This window comes from Xenopus tropicalis, chromosome 5 (genome assembly GCF_000004195.4).
Source record: "Xenopus tropicalis strain Nigerian chromosome 5, UCB_Xtro_10.0, whole genome shotgun sequence".
Classification (NCBI taxonomy): domain Eukaryota; kingdom Metazoa; phylum Chordata; class Amphibia; order Anura; family Pipidae; genus Xenopus; species Xenopus tropicalis.
Window position 1 is genome coordinate 92,648,092 of NC_030681.2, and position 16,756 is coordinate 92,664,847.

Here is a 16,756-nt window from a genome sequence, read left to right on the forward strand (position 1 = left end):
ACCTGAGCAGCCCCTGGGCTAAAATGTCTGCCAGCACATGGCTGCATCCCTTTATATGGGCCTATGCACCACCCTGTGGTAACCCGAACTACAGGTATACTCCCTGTTAACTATTTAGAACCCAGTCATCCCAGTGTCCCTGTTAACTAGCACCACCCAGTGGCCTGTCCTAGGGGTGTCTGTCCTAAGGGCCCATTTTTGGTAAACCCCTACACTTATTTATAGAACAATCTTTGTCAAATACATAGTTAACGTGCACCTGAAGAGATATTCACCTCAAAGTAGTCGCTTTTTTACTTCCCTATATGATGTCACACATAGTACTGGAAGCAAACTTAACTCCTATTGGCTGTGTCTCCTGTCAGTTTGACACTGCTTCCTGTGCTGCAAATCACCATTTGTGACATGCTGAGTCTGTTTGCCTATGCCAGTGCTGTCCAACTGGCGGACCCCCTCTGTGTGGCCCCCCACCTGTCTGGCTGCTTTGATGGCTTACTCTTGTGTAAGCTTTAAATGGTATCAGTACTATGATTAACTGCCCCCCCTGCATGGTTCACACCTCAGATTCAGGCTGTATAACCCATGTATTGTTTAAAAATGTAATCCCCTGTGTCGTTCACACCTTGTAATCTCTGCATTGTTCACCACCTGCAGTGTTCACACCTCAGGCTCAGACTGTAATCACACACATTATTCCCCTGTTCACACCTCAGGAGCAGTAGAAACCCATAAATAATCCCTGCACACTACAAAAATAACATATACTGAGGTGGTACTGCAATTAAAAAGTTTAATACATAGTTATTGTGTAGACTGTAGGAGCAGTGCCAGCATTGTGTCACTGTATGCTGCCTGTGTGTGCGCCATACACACACAGGCAGCATAGGGCAGGCAGAGTATGGCACACACAGGCAGGGTAGGGCAGGCAGAGTATGGCACACACAGGCAGGGTAGGGCAGGCAGAGTATGGCCCACACAGGCAGGGTAGGGCAGGCAGAGTATGGCACACACAGGCCAAGTATGGCACAAACCAGCCAAGAATGGCACACACAGTCAAAGTAAGGCACACGCAGGCAGGGTAGGGAGGCAGAGTATGGCACACACAGGCAGCATAGGGTAAGCAGAGTATGGCACACACAGGCAGCATAGGGCAGGCAGAGTATGGCACACACAGGCAGCATAGGTCAGGCAGAGTATGGCACACACAGGCAGGGTAGGGAAGGCAGAGTATGGCACACACAGGCAGCAAAGGGCAGGCAGAGTATGGCACACACAGGCAGGATAGGGAAGGCAGAGTATGGCACACACAGGCAGGGTAGGACAGCAGAGTATGGCAAGTTTTTGCTGTACTACAACCATTAATATGGGTATGGTCATGTGATAACACGGGTGTGGTTTCAAGTGGGTGCGGTTTAAAAAAGGGGAGTGGTAAAACTGTCTTCCATTATCGGCCCTCCACCACGTAGGTCGGAAAAATTCCGGCCCTCTGTACCACAGAAGTTGGACAGCACTGGCCTATGCTATTGAAAGGGAGAAATTAACCAACGACCCTTCAGTTTATGCAACTGGTTGGAGTGCAGAAGCAACCAATGAATCGGTCCAAAGGGCAAAGCCTGGATGTGATGATGTAAGCAAACAGGAAGTTCAGGTTCAAAATAGGCCACTCCCATCACTTTAGAAAACTGATCAGAGAGACAGGAGAAGGACTGATTTAACAGGTATAAATAGTAGCTTTAACAGTGGCCTTTGTACTTTTGTTTATGGAAAATGGAACGCTGAGAGTATTACTGGTGGTTTAATAGGATTTGGACATTGTGAACAACCCCTTTAAATAAAATTTTTATTCCTCGCAGGTAATGCAGCTGTGCTTGAAATTAAGTAGAATGTATGAGCCTTTGTTGATAACTTTTCCTTTAACACTGGGCATTGGGGGTATACGGGGGGATGGGGGATGTTACGGCAAAACTAATGTTCTCTTGTGGACATTTTTATCCATTTCCAACAATCATTATTGTTTATAATAAGATTATATTATACAATTATGGTTCCACACAAATATGTGATTTGGGTCTCCAGCTAGAGACCTGTGCGGTTCTAATCAGGTAGACCTGCAACTACACCTGGCCTGCAGACTAATACATTTACCTTGGCATTTTTATCTTCCCTGATGCACAACCTGACCCCCTGTAATAATTACAATTAAGCCACTGCTTAATTGTCATTTTGTCCACTTATGCTATAAGCAAAGCATTCATTCCATGTCTGCATGTTCTTAATAATAATAATAGAATGTGTCAGGCTTGTATGGATGTATTTCTTCTGTTAAATCTGCTGGCAGCAAACGTCAAAGCAAAACAGCATCATGCGGTTAATCCTCTTGTATGTACGGGATTGTTCTGTTGCATTATATGATGGACCAAGGGGCCACAGAGGGATATAGGCTTATAGCATAAAATGACTGCAAAAGTAAGTGTTAAAATAACGCTGTTCTGGGCTCCACTATACATGAGATATCTGTCAGACCCACTGGTACATTTTTAAATCTAACTCTTGAGGGAGATCCAATTTCTTTGCTGTATGGCAAGTACAAGTCTTTCATGATACATAAAAAGAATGACTACATCCTGAGAGATTAGTCTGAGCCTCTAAAGGCTGAAAAGATAACCAAGAACTTGCTTAACAAAGAAGAAACAAGGAGGAGAGGTTGAAACTATGAATGTACTGGTTCCCCTATAAGGAGTCTATATTCTATATGCTGCCGTACATTTGTCAGATGTCATGATCAAACACTTACACAATGGTGCAAACTCCTTTTAGGGGAACCAGTACATTCATCATTCATCAGATTGGATGGTATTCAAAGTCTACACTTCAACAGATTTGCCGCAATCCATAAACATGTACTCACAATTTCTAAACCCTAACACAATTTTAGAGCATTTAACACTTGTGATAGCTTGGCAACTTGCAAACTTTACAACATGTATACAGGTATGGGATCAGTTATCCAGAAAGCTCCGAATTACGGAAAGGCCATCTCCCATAGTCTCCATTACAAGCAAATCATTCAAATTTTGAAAAATTATTCTCTTTTAATCTGTAATAATAAAACAGTACCTTGTACTTGATCTGCTGGAGAAAGACCTACACATCGCTTCAGTTTTCTGAAGCCACGCAAAGTGGTAAAGAGGTAAAGTGACCCATTAAATATTTGGTGAGCAGAGAAGAAGAAATAAAAACCTCCCAACTTTTAGAGGAAAATTAAGATTGATTGTCTATATTTCCTTGTAGGTTTTATAAGATATTATAATAGACTAGTATCCTCAGTTACCCCTAGCTGATTATGCCCTTCCTTAAGACAACAAGCCAATATCACTATAGCAACTGTTCCTGCTAAAATATCAGCAATTGGTAAAGTCTTTGTTCCCGCTCCTCACTAGGAAATATGCTCTAGAACTGCATATGGACATCGCATCAACAATTATCATATAATAACCAACTTTAAACTTAACTATAAGGCACCAATAAAACTACAAATGTGGTTATGCAAGTGTTTATTTAGAACTAAACACTAAGGTAGGAAAATGTAAATACTATCCTATTTGTTTACTGTGAGTGTAACATATAGTAAACATGCCAAGTAGAAACAGCCCTCCGAGCGCCCTGGCCCCTATGTGCCAGAAGGAAGTCTGGCTGATCTACAAATGAGTACATGGTGCTCTGCTGTAAATTTATTGAGAAATCCCAACTTCTGCACTTGACCTCTCTAACTACTCTTACTACCAACAATTAATATTCATTATTAAGAATGTTTTCTGAACAGACAATAAAGGGAATTACAACATCAAACTCTTATTCAACCACACAGGAATCTTGTATTGCAAAAGACCCACTTTTGAGAATTGTAGCTGCTGTCGTTCATACATACACTAAACTAAACTTCCTTTACAGTAAAGGAATATCTTGTGCACATATACAGTGGTGTGAAAAACTATTTGCCCCCTTCCTGATTTCTTATTCTTTTGCATGTTTGTCACACAAAATGTTTCTGATCATCAAACACATTTAACTATTAGTCAAAGATAACACAAGTAAACACAAAATGCAGTTTTTAAAGGAGGGTTTTTATTATTTAGGGAGAAAAAAATCCAAACCTACATGGCCCTGTGTGAAAAAGTAATTGCCCCCTGAAACTAATAACTGGTTGGGCCACCCTTAGCAGCAATAACTGCAATCAAGCGTTTGCGATAACTTGCAACGAGTCTTTTACAGTACTCTGGAGGAATTTTGGCCCACTCATCTTTGCAGAATTGTTGTAATTCAGCTTTATTTGAGGGTTTTCTAGCATGAACCGCCTTTTTAACGTCATGCCACAACATCTCAATAGGATTCAGGTCAGGACTTTGACTAGGCCACTCCAAAGTCTTCATTTTGTTTTTCTTCAGCCATTCAGAGGTGGATTTGCTGGTGTGTTTTGGGTCATTGTCCTGCTGCAGCACCCAATATCGCTTCAGCTTGAGTTGACGAACAGATGGCCGGACATTCTCCTTCAGGATTTTTTGGTAGACAGTAGAATTCATGGTTCCATCTATCACAGCAAGCCTTCCAGGTCCTGAAGCAGCAAAACAACCCCAGACCATCACACTACTACCACCACCATATTTTACTGTTGGTATGATGTTCTTTTTCTGAAATGCTGTGTTACTTTTATGCCAGATGTAACGGGACACGCACCTTCCAAAAATTTCAACTTTTGTCTCGTCGGTCCACAAGGTATTTTCCCAAAAGTCTTGGCAATCATTGAGATGTTTTTTAGCAAAATTGAGACGAGCCATAATGTTCTTTTTGCTTAAAAGTTGTTTGCGCCTTGGAAATCTGCCATGCAGGCCGTTTTTGCCCAGTCTCTTTCTTATGGTGGAGTCGTGAACACTGACCTTAATTGAGGCAAGTGAGGCCTGCAGTTCTTTAGAAGTTGTCCTGGGGTCTTTTGTGGCCTCTCGGATGAGTTGTCTCTGCGCTCTTGGGGTAATTTTGGTCGGCCGGCCACTCCTGGGAAGGTTCACCACTGTTCCATGTTTTTGCCATTTGTGGATAATGGCTCTCACTGTGGTTCGCTGGAGTCCCAAAGCTTTAGAAATGGCTTTATAACCTTTACCAGACTGATAGATCTCAATTACTTTTGTTCTCATTTGTTCCTGAATTTCTTTGGATCTTGGCATGATGTCTAGCTTTTGAGGTGCTTTTGGTCTACTTCTCTGTGTCAGGTAGCTCCTATTTAAGTGATTTCTTGATTGAAACAGGTGTGGCAGTAATCAGGCCTGGGGGTGACTACAGAAATTGAAATCAGGTGTGATAAACCACAGTTAAGTTATTTTTTAACAGGGGGGGCAATCACTTTTTCACACAGGGCCATGTAGATTTGGAAAAAAATCTATACACTGATAAGGAGCTGGGACACCCTATTTCTTAAGAATTCCATTCTTGGACTTAAGAAACTTGACCATTCTTCAAGAAGAAAGCTGTTTTAAGCAGATAAGTGATCCTGTAATAGCAGATGGAATTGTGGCTACAAATAAAGTTCATTTGAATGCACCCATATCTAATAAATTAATAAACTAGACACATTATACACTGATGAGCAGCACTTATTTTGTTGCATCAGTAATTGCCATGCTTGATTATGACTGATGTTATTAAAAAGGCAATCTAAACATTTTTTAGCATTTGGCTAAGCAGAACCCGGTAACGCGTAACATGCCACACTCCTTCCTGTACATACAGTCATCAGAAGCAGGCTAAAAACACAATTTACTTGCTGACAATAACTGAATAACCATCCCACATACTGTTCCAAATGAGAAAAATGTAGAGAAGGCAATGCTTCAACATACAAAAGCTAGACTGTTTTGACAGGTATAGAACTCCAGCTTATTTTAAGTTTAAAGGACAATGAATGGTTAGTATAAATTAAAAGTAAGTCTAAAGGCATTCTTTTTAAGTACTTACTGCATATCTAAATTCCCAGATCCCTGCTTGCTTCTCTGAGATATGGTGCTGGCAGCCTACAGCAGTGTGAAGCCTACAGTGACATCACTGAAATCTCTCTTCCCTTCCTGTAGGTGCCAGCGGCAGCCTTCCTATTCTCTGAGCATGTGTGTAACTTGATCCTGTCTCCTGTTCTAAACTACACATGCCCACCAGCCAATCAGAAGCAGATCTGGCAGAGGGGAGGGGGGGAGGGAATGAAACACATGTGCAGTATGAAGCAAGGAGGGAAAGGAAGGGAGAATACCTTTTTAGAGATGGCTGCCTGTTCTAGAAAATGTGAAGTAAGTGTGATTGAGTAAATATTTGATTAGGCGAGCCAAAAGTGTGGCATTTTTACTAAACATTAGGAGGACTATTGGGCAGTATGCTTTTTAAATTTTGACTTGCATTCTCCTTTAAGTTTATTTATACGGAATAATGTACCCCGATTGTAAAATTTTTTAAATTGCCTGACTTTAACGACACAAGTGTATATGGAGGGCATTTCTCACTTACATAGATATATTTTACGGGTTATGGTATTTGTGTATTATCAAGGATCTAATTTACAGATTGCAACCACACATTTAAAACATAAAAGCCACAAGTAAAGTATCTTTGCAAGCACTGGTGGGTTGGCATTGGTGAAAGAAATTAAGAGCCACCGAGATGGCTGCTGTGTATGAATGGTACATAGGTTGTCTCTTCTATATTGACAGAGTGGCAATGACACAGAGAAGTGATGCTGGGATAAGACACACAGGCAGAGTAGAGAGTCAGCAGTTGCCAGCCAATCATCTGTAAAGCAGGAGGACAGGACAACATGAGAGAATAACAAGAAGTGGTAGTGGCGTCTATCAATGCTGTACTGTTTTTCACTAGGATATTCAAACCTAATTTTTACAAAAGCAAATATACGGGAAACTAATAAATGTAGAGAAAAAAAGATAATAAAGTACATGAAAAACACTATTACTTATAATCTGGCCCCAAAAGACATGGTATTGTGGATAATTAGCCCTCTTAATAGAAGAAGTGGGACAACACCTAGAGCAAAATGGCACGTTACAAACTGCCTATGCATTAGACTTGTCCATACCATGAGAGAGGACCTCAATTTAGATTATGTCTAGGAACATATGTCCCAGAAAAAGCTCCTAGTTTCATAGTTGCTTTGGAAAGCAAGGTTAATTGTGTAGAGACAGTGAAGGAATGTATTTTGATTTTAGGGCCTTGAAAATGTTAGCATTTTGAATTTAATTAAAGAGGAAATTGGCACACAGTGATTTGCATAGGTCAGCAGCTCATATGGAATGGTAAGGTAGGTGGAGACATCTAGCAGCAGCTATTAAACAGACTAGTATATTGAATAAATCTACAACCTGATCCCTTGACCAATACCTTCTCACCTTTTTGACATATTTAATACACTTGGCCCTGCACTTACTTATTTTATCTAAACTTTCGGCTGAGGCCAGTAAGGGTGCGGGGCAGAGAATAAAGAGTAACTTTTTAATCTCAGAAACGGTAGAGTGTTTTTAATATAATAATATGTTTGATAGGTTATATTTACAAATGTCCTGCATGATAAGGGTGATTTTAAAATATGCAATATGTCCCATTTAAGTATGGACTCTGATATCCCAAGGTTTTAGTACAGGTATGGGATCCCTTATCCGGAAACCCGTTATCCAGAAAGCTCCGAATTACAGAAAGCCTGTCTCCCATAGACTCCATTTTAATCAAATAATTCAGAATTTTAAAACGGATTTCCTTTTTCTCTGTAATAATAAAACAGTACCTTTTAATTGATCCCAACTAAGATATAATTAATCCTTATTGGAAGCAAAATAATCCTATTGGGTTTAAATAATGTTTTATTGATTTTTATAGTAGATTTAAGGTATGGAGATCCAAATTACGGGAAGACCCCTTAACTGGAATAACCTTGGTCCCGAGCATTCTGGATAACGGGTCCTATACCTGTACAAGTACTAAAAAAAAAAAAAAAAGTCCCCAAATGATTAGGGCATTGGATAATACAGTAGCCCCCTTAACCAAACTATTTCACCAGAGCTGTGGTTTTCAAAATTGTGGGGTTTGCCCTGTTTAATATTCTAAAATTTAGTTTGATGTTTTTAATTCATATAACAAATATATTATAGAAACATAGGTTTAAATAACATATAAATAGCACTGCAGATAAGCAAAATATCAATTAAATATAGGCCTCCCTTTTACAATCTGTGACTTGATGGGGGTGCGGTTTACATAAATAGTTTGCAAACCTACGGTAAGATGTTAAAATAGTAATGCTCTTTTACTAGAGGAATAAAACTCATACAACAAACAGCTACCAATATTAGGATATTTTTATCTTGATAGAGAAATAAGGGGTTTAAAATTATTTCCAGTCATAAATAATACTTTCTATCCATGTGCACTCTGATATAGCAAATTAATTAACATTAGTGATAATGTCAGTGAAATTATGGGCAAGGACAGAGTACAGCTAATACCAGAGCATGGTGCTATAACGAAAACAATGACAAATAGACCATTCCATCCAGCTTTATAGTTATGAATCAGCTAAAGCTTTTAGCAGTACAATATTTATGCTTTTATGTGAGGTCATCCTAGACAAAGGCAAGAAAAATAAACAATAGAATACATGCCCTCCATAAAATTACCCTTCCAAATTGTAGATTTATCATTCCCTCATGATCACAATAGCTCCAAGAGAACACAAAGATAATGCAAGTGCATCCATTCCAAGGTATTCATGGAATGGCACCTGCATACCTTAGATCATGACTGTCCAACTTGAGGTCTGTGGCCCTCCAAGACATTTTTATGGTCCCCGGTCTGCTCCAAATGATTTTAATTTAATCTGGCCCTCGAACATACTATGAGAAATAATTGGCCCACTACATGTAATAAGTCAGACAGCACTTTTATTTTTTTTGATTATACAAAAAGCCATTGTTCCACACACTTCTAAATGTACTGATATGTGTGACAGTGCCCCCAATACGATCCAATCAACAGAACCCTCTTGCTAGCTGGTTTACTGGCCAATATGGAGGACAACACCCTGTGTCTGCTGAAGAAAGTGTAGAGACTGCAACTAGACTGGAAATGGGGATGGAAGATTTAAACTATATGATGCTGGACTTACAGGTTGGGGCTGTCCTTTCTGGGAAAAAGGTGCTTTTGAGGGGACATGATTACTCTTACATTAGGAGGGATTATAGGCAGATTGGGAATGTTCTTTTTTTCCCATAAAAATGATCAGGGCACCAGAGGCCACCCCTTTAGATTAGAGGAACGGAACCTTCATTTAAAGCAGGGTTGGTGGAACCACCATGGACCATAACTTGAATGCCTGTTTTCCTGTGAGGTAATGCACTGGTACTTTACACATAGTAGCTGGGATACATAACTGAAATATATTTTTTTTAAAAATGCCTGATTCTTCATTAGCCAATACAAGACATAAATGACATTTTTATAAAAAAAAAAATAAACAAAAGTACACACTAATAATGAATAGAAGGTAATTGCAAACACTTGGCTAAGGACCAATGTCTATAATCACATGCTCCACACACAGTTATCTTGGTTTGTGGGTTATACATTTCTGAAGCACAATATATATCCTTGAGTCTATCTGGGGAAAATGGACCAGTTAGTAGGGCCTGCCACATTAAATTTCCTGCTCATCGTCTAGTTACCCTCACTGACTGTGTGGCCAGTTAACCAATATGTCCAGAGCAAAATAGGGAATTAAATGCCCAGAAAGCAGGGTAGACATTTCTTAGTTTTAAATCTAAGGAGAGGGACAGAGACTGTGTTAGTAGTCGTACATCACAAGATGTGAGCTCAGGTTTCCAGAATAGCATGGGAGAATCTCTATCCTTAAAATTAAACAAAAGTACACAAACTAAACTATCATCTTGGTGGTCAGCAAACAGATTTTTGTGTACCAGTTGAGATTTAAAACATCAAAATAGGGTCTAGTGATGTTCTATGGAACCTTGGACAGTTCTTATGTTATATCTTATAACTTTGCAAGACATTTAGAAATTATTTTTATTCAAATTAGTTTGTTCCATGTTTGGAATGACTGTAACCTAGGCAGTATCTTTAAGAAAAAAGTACAGGTATAGGACCCTTAATCCAGAATGCTTGGGACCTGGGGTTTTCCAGAAAAGTGGTCTTTCTGTAATTTGGATCTTCATACCAGAAGTCTACTAAAAAATCATTTAAACATTAAAAAAAATAAACAGAAGGGTTTTGCCTCTAATAAGGACTAATTATAATTATTTCTTATTTGGGGTCAAGTACAAGGTACTGTTTTATTATTACAGAGAAAAATGAAATCAATTTACAAAAAATTTACTTCATAAAATATGGAAGATGGCCTTCCCATAATTATGAACTTTCTGGATCACGGGTTTCCAGAAAATTCATAATTATGTATACCTGTATTTTTCTATTTCCTGCACACTAGCCCCCTTCCTTTTTTAATTTGTCCTGTACTTTGTCCTGAAAGCAATTCTAAATGTCTGGTTGTCTTACAAGGCAAAATAAATGTAATAACAATGTTTTATATTTTTTGTGTACAATGAGCGTGATGAACTGTATGCACTTACTGCTGCTCTATAAAATTGCGTGTTTAGTCTAGGTATTTCAAAATAAGAGTAATGTGTGTAATAATCCCCACTCATAATGCTCTCCATGGCACAATTACAGAGAATGGCCTATAATGAAAATATCAGAAGAGATGCACCATTTTACTGAAGGTTATCACCTCACAAAGATAAAAAAAACACTTATGACTCATTCTTAAACATCAATACGGTAAAACTACTCGCAGGCATCATTTACATGCTTCCTATGCATTAAGGGGGTTATGTAATAAAAGGCACTAAGTTTGCCCAGAAGCAGTAACCCATAACAGCCAATTAGCAGACAGAATTTACTAGTCACCTGTTTAAAAGCACACCTTTTACTGGTTGCTATGGGTTACTGCTACTGGCAAACTTGGGGGCTGATTTACTTACCCATGAACGGGTCGAAATGAGTCCGATTGCGTTTTTTCGTAATGATCGGTATTTTGCGATTTTTTCGTATGTTTTGCGATTTTTTCGGATTCTTTACGAATTTTTCGTTACCAATACGATTTTTGCGTAAAAACGCGAGTTTTTGGTATCCATTACGAAAGTTGCGTAAAAAGTTGCGCATTTTTCGTAGCGTTAAAACTTACGCGAAAAGTTGCGCATTTTTCGTAGCGTTGAAACTTACGCGAAACTTTGCACCTTTTAAGTTTTAACGGTACGAAAAATGCGCAACATTTCGCGTAAGTTTTAACGCTACGAAAAATGCGCAAAATGTTCGTTTTCAAGTCGGAACTTTTCCAATTCGGGTCGGATTCGTGGGTTAGTAAATCAGCCCCTTGGTGTCTTCGTTGCATATGGGGGTAAGACTTATGCTTTTTGTTTCAGCAAGGATAAATGGAATCAATTTAATATACCGTATATACTCGAGTATAAGCACAGTTTGTCAGCACCAAAAATGTGCTGAAAAACTAACCCTCGGCTTATACTCGAAGATGGAATGAGTGTGTTGTGCGCACCCTCCCCAGCGACTTACTCCGGTTCCCCTGCGGCTCCCTCCCACTTGCCCCCCCTCCTGCGGCTCCCTCCAGCTTGCCCCCCCCCTGCGACTTCCTCCACCTCCCCCCACCTTTAGTAATCTGAGTTTAGAACAACTGAGCATGCCCACAAGCCAAAGCAAATTCCCGAGGGGAGGGGGCCGAGTGGGTTACAGGAGGAGGAGCAAATCGACTCCTTCCTATATAGAAGGAAGGCTAGGCTCGATCAATTGATCATCGCATAGTTGATGCCTGCTCCTTCCTTCGCCGTATCGCCTTAGTTCAATTGACAGGAAGCCAAGTTTTAACAGGTATTTTCTTTTAAAGCATTCAAAATACTAATGGGTTTGCAGGATAGGACAGTTACTGGTGCAGGGTAGAATAGCTATTTCACTTAATAAATGTTAGTGTTACTTTTCCTTTAAGCAAGCATTGTTTTGGGCCAGATTTCTCAGTGAACCATCAAACAACTCTTCCCTTCACCAGAAACAGAAACCACTGTTGTTGGAGTCAGGGTTTTTAGTTTTCCATGTTCTTTCCTGGAAGGTACAGAGATTAATACAACAGACATTATGTGCCTGTCTGCTTTTCCTTACTGATCCGGATTTCATCCAATGTAAAGCTGGCCATACATGTGGATATAGAAGAAAAAATGGTGGGCAAATCAGGGTTAGCTTTGTACTAGAATCACAGTGCAGGACCCTTGGGTGGAAACCGCATCAATTCAACTCATGCAGATATTTACCTAATATGGGCATCCATGTGTTGGGCCAAACTAGGCTTGGGACCACATTGGTGCCATCCTGATTGCTGGCCCCCACCAGCACAGCAATGCAGTAGTCACCTAATGGAAACTAACACCTGGACAAGACAATTTTCGACCAGATATCAGTACTTACTGAGGGCTACATCTATGGGTCAATAAGATGCCAACTTGGTCTGAAAGTTTTATTGGCCAGTGTATATTGAGCTTTATTTGCAAGTGAACAGTGTTCAGGTCTCTCCACAAATATGAACCCTGCTTGTGCAAGCACAGTTGGTAGTAGCAGGAAATCTGCTTAAACTGCGCATGGGCAAGCAGGGTCCAAGTCAATGGTGAGACCCGAAGACTGTTCACTTGCAGGGAAGGTGTCGGCCAGGTACTCTGCTCTTTTAGGTTTGGTTAGCGAAAGGGACAGGTTTTAAAGTTAGAAACTATGTGATAAGGGAAAGGTGAGGGGGGTCAAGGCATAGGTATAGTTCTTCTTTAACGCAATTGCTTATCTGCCACCATGTCTCTATCCCCTGTACTCCTGGCTCTCACTCCTGAAACAAAGAAATTCAGCTGATTAAGAGACCTGAAGAGAACTGACTTCTACTCTATTGTTTTATTTAAAATAACTTCAGAAATTTTCAATTATGGAAAGGCCATCTCCCACAAACTGCATTTTAATCACGTAATTTCAATTTTTAAAAATGATTTCCTTTTTCTCTGTAATAAAACAGTACCTTGTACTTGATCCCAAATATATTTGATTCTTATTGGCGGAAAGACAATCCTATTGGGTTTAAATACTAATTAAATGAATTTTTAGTAGACATAAGGTATGGAGATCCAAAATTATGGACAGAGGAAACAAGCAGGCTTATGAAAAAAATACAGTTCAATATTGGTTTGTGAAAGAATTGATCTTTCCAATTTTTTAGGGGCTCTCAGAGGTTTATGTTGTTGTAAGATATCTCTCAATTAAGAATTATGAGGGAGCCTCTCGCACACCTTGAGCAACAGTTATCTGAAAACCCCTATTGTACAGTTTAAAAAAATATGAATATTTGCACTGCCTTTGGAGTCAGAAAGGCCATTTAGATACAGGACAGAATTGCAGCACATACAACCCTCTAAACAAGTTAATTTTAAAGGCTATGTGACTTGAAACACTGTAAAGTAAGAACTCAATGCCTCTCCTACACAAAACCCAGATACGTTTCCTAGTCCATCACCCCCAGTGCAAGCGGGACCATGCCACATATACAAGTAGCAGTAAGGAAAATGTTTTTCAGGTAATTACAGTCTTTGAACCATCCTCAAAAGCACCGTCAGTGAATGACTTCAAGCCTGTAGCACCCCAGCCAACGCTGGGTCCTGCCATTATGCACAGGAGAGTTCCCAAACAACCCAGTTGTTATACATGAGTAAAGATAGAAGCACATAAACAATAAAGCCATGCAGATAGACATGTCAGGTGGACAACATGCTGCTGAACCTTGATTAAATAACAAAACATTATTTAACCCACAAGCAAAAGAGTAAAACCATAATGAATATACACTGCCTCGCGAGGCAACTTCGGCGAATTGCTGAAATCGCCTGCGCAGCGCGTGCCATCCCACCGGCGACTTACATTTTCGCCGGTGGGATGGCAATTCGGGGAGATTAGTCGCCCGTGGACAGGGAGATTTGTCGCAGGCGACTAATCTCCCCGTGTGCCAGAGCCCTAATAAATTTGGGGAGTATTTTGAACTGCCACATTTATGCTTTTGTTGAACTTTAATTCCCTGCCTACCCTGCCATCACGGATGCAGGAGAGCCAAGGCTTGAGGTGATCCCCGTTTCAAATTGTATAATTTGATATGCTTGATGACCATATTGATCCGAACAGCAGGACACAAGGGAGGGAGAGAAATCCCAGTGAGCATCCCCTCTGTCATGCAGCATGACTTGGCTTCATGCACTAACAGGGCAGGTGGCGGGAACCCACACAAACATGTACAGGGGCAGGCATGGGGTCACTCACACAGACATGTACAGGGGCAGGCACGGGGTCACCCACACAGACATGTACAGGGGCAGGCACGGGGTCACCCACACAGACATGTACAGGGGCAGGCACGGGGTCACCCACACAGACATGTACAGGGGCAGGCACGGGGTCACCCACACAGACATGTACAGGGGCAGGCACGGGGTCACCCACACAGACATGTACAGGGGCAGGCACAGGGTCACCCACACAGACATGTACAGGGGCAGGCACGGGGTCACCCACACAGACATGTACAGGGGCAGGCACGGGGTCACCCACGCAGACATGCACGGGGTCACCCACACAGACATGTACAGGGGCAGGCACGGGGTCACCCACACAGACATGTACAGGGGCGGGCATGGGGGCACCCACACAGACATGTACAGGGGCAAGAATGGGGGCACCCACACAGACATGTACAGGGGCAGGCATGGGAGCACCCACACAGACATGCACAGGGGCAATCACGGGGTCACCCACACAGACATGCACAGGGGCAATCACGGGGTCACCCACACAGACATGTACAGAGGCACCCACACAGACATGCACAGGGGCAGGCATGGGGGCACCCACACAGAATGCACAGGGGCAGGCATGGGGGCACCCACAGACATGCACAGGGGCAATCACGGGGGCACCCACGCAGACATGCACAGGGGCAATCACGGGGGCACCCACGCAGACATGCACAGGGGCAATCACGGGGTCACCCACACAGACATGTACAGGGGCAGGCATGGGAGCACCCACACAGACAGGCACAGGGGCAGGCATGGGGGCACCCACACAGACATGCACAGGGGCACCAACACAGACGTGTATAGAGGCACCCACACAGATATGCACAGGGGCAGGCATGGGGGCACCCACACAGACATGAATAGAGGCACCCACACAGACATGCATAGAGGCACCCACACAGACATGCATAGAGGCACCCACACAGACATGCAGGCACCCACAGAAAGACAGACATGTGTTGCCCACATTCCCTCAGCCTGATGGCGTGACACAATATACCTGCTCTGGGTTATGGATTACTGCCTTCACTTCTGCAATTAGAGTCTCAGTTCCAGTTTCCTCTTCGCCGCCTTCATTGGTTTCTTCCTGCTTGATGACTTCTTCTTCATTATCGTCTTCTCTCTGCTCTGTCCCCTCGCTCTCTTCTTCCTCCTCGGCTTCCTGCTGCTCCTCTTCGCCCCCAGAGTCAGTATTCCATGTGGAGTCACAGTCTTCTACCGTAGTGGGCTCCTTAAAGTTGGCCACGCTGAAGATGTTCCCCATTGGCGTGGCTGTGTGCGGCTTGCGGCAGGTGGACAGCTGTGTTTGGGGCTGCTAGACCTGCAGCTGCCAGAGAACAGTAAGTCCCATGTCACACTGCGGTAGCGGCAGGCTGAGCCCCTGTACGGTGTCCACTTTAGGACATTAATGCACCAAATTCCTGTGCATCCTGCCCTCTCCCCAACTATATCAGTATTGCTGATAAGTCCTTAGCGCACGTCCCCTACTACAGGTAAGTTATGCGGTTTCCTCTTACTTTGCGCTGACAGGTCCTGCCTGCCCCAGCCATCCTCCTCCTCCCACCTCCTGCCTGCGATGTCAGCTATATGATCCCCTCTTACTTTTTCCTGACAGGTCCCAGCTTCCCCATTCATTCTCCTCCCTGCGATGTCATCGCAGGGTTTCCCTCCATGCGACTTCATTACTGGCCCCTCCTCATGTGACGTCATGCGTCGTCTTTCCTCCATACTTTTTATGGGCTGCAGAATCGTTTGTTCGCTATGTGCCCTGATGTGCTTGAAAAGTGATGTAGGATGGGCTTGTGGATGACGTCGCAAGTGGGAGGTGTATGGGATAGGAGAGTAGGGCAATTATTCTGTAGCCCATAAGAATGATGGCGAACGGATTAGGCCTGACCGCTTGGAGGAGGAGCCAGGAATGACAAGGAAGAGGACGAATGGGGAAGCCGGGACCTGTCAGGAGAAAATAAGTGGGAATGGCAAAAGTATAGCCAAGAGTAGCGGAGTTGAGATTTCTTGGAAAATTTAGATGGTGGAGGGAGCAGAACACTCTTTAGATTATTTTCAGAGAGATGTCCTAAAATGGACCCTGAGTCCCTCCTCCCTTGTGGAGGTACAGTCAGTTGTTTCGGCTCCTGAAAGCCGCATGTCAGCTTCCTTCATACAGGTAATCTCACCGTTACTTGACGGTACCTCTCTTTCATGGAAATAAACTAAAGTGAATATCATGGATCGCCTCCTAAAAATTTTTTTTTTTTTTGCTT

At 42.2% G+C, this 16,756-nt stretch overlaps 1 protein-coding gene across 3 annotated transcripts in view; it reads right to left on the bottom strand.

Annotated features, from left to right (window-relative positions):
* ogfrl1 (opioid growth factor receptor-like 1) overlaps nucleotides 1-16,217 on the bottom strand; it is a 32,605-nt gene extending 16,388 nt beyond the window's left edge. The window contains 1 exon segment of one of the 3 annotated variants that reach the window (NM_001097287.1): nucleotides 15,493-15,779. In NM_001097287.1, the coding sequence (NP_001090756.1) occupies nucleotides 15,493-15,756 (264 nt within the window). In that variant the 5' untranslated portion in view covers nucleotides 15,757-15,779. 3 annotated transcript variants of the gene reach the window in all.
* Nucleotides 16,218-16,756: the final 539 nt, after the last annotated feature.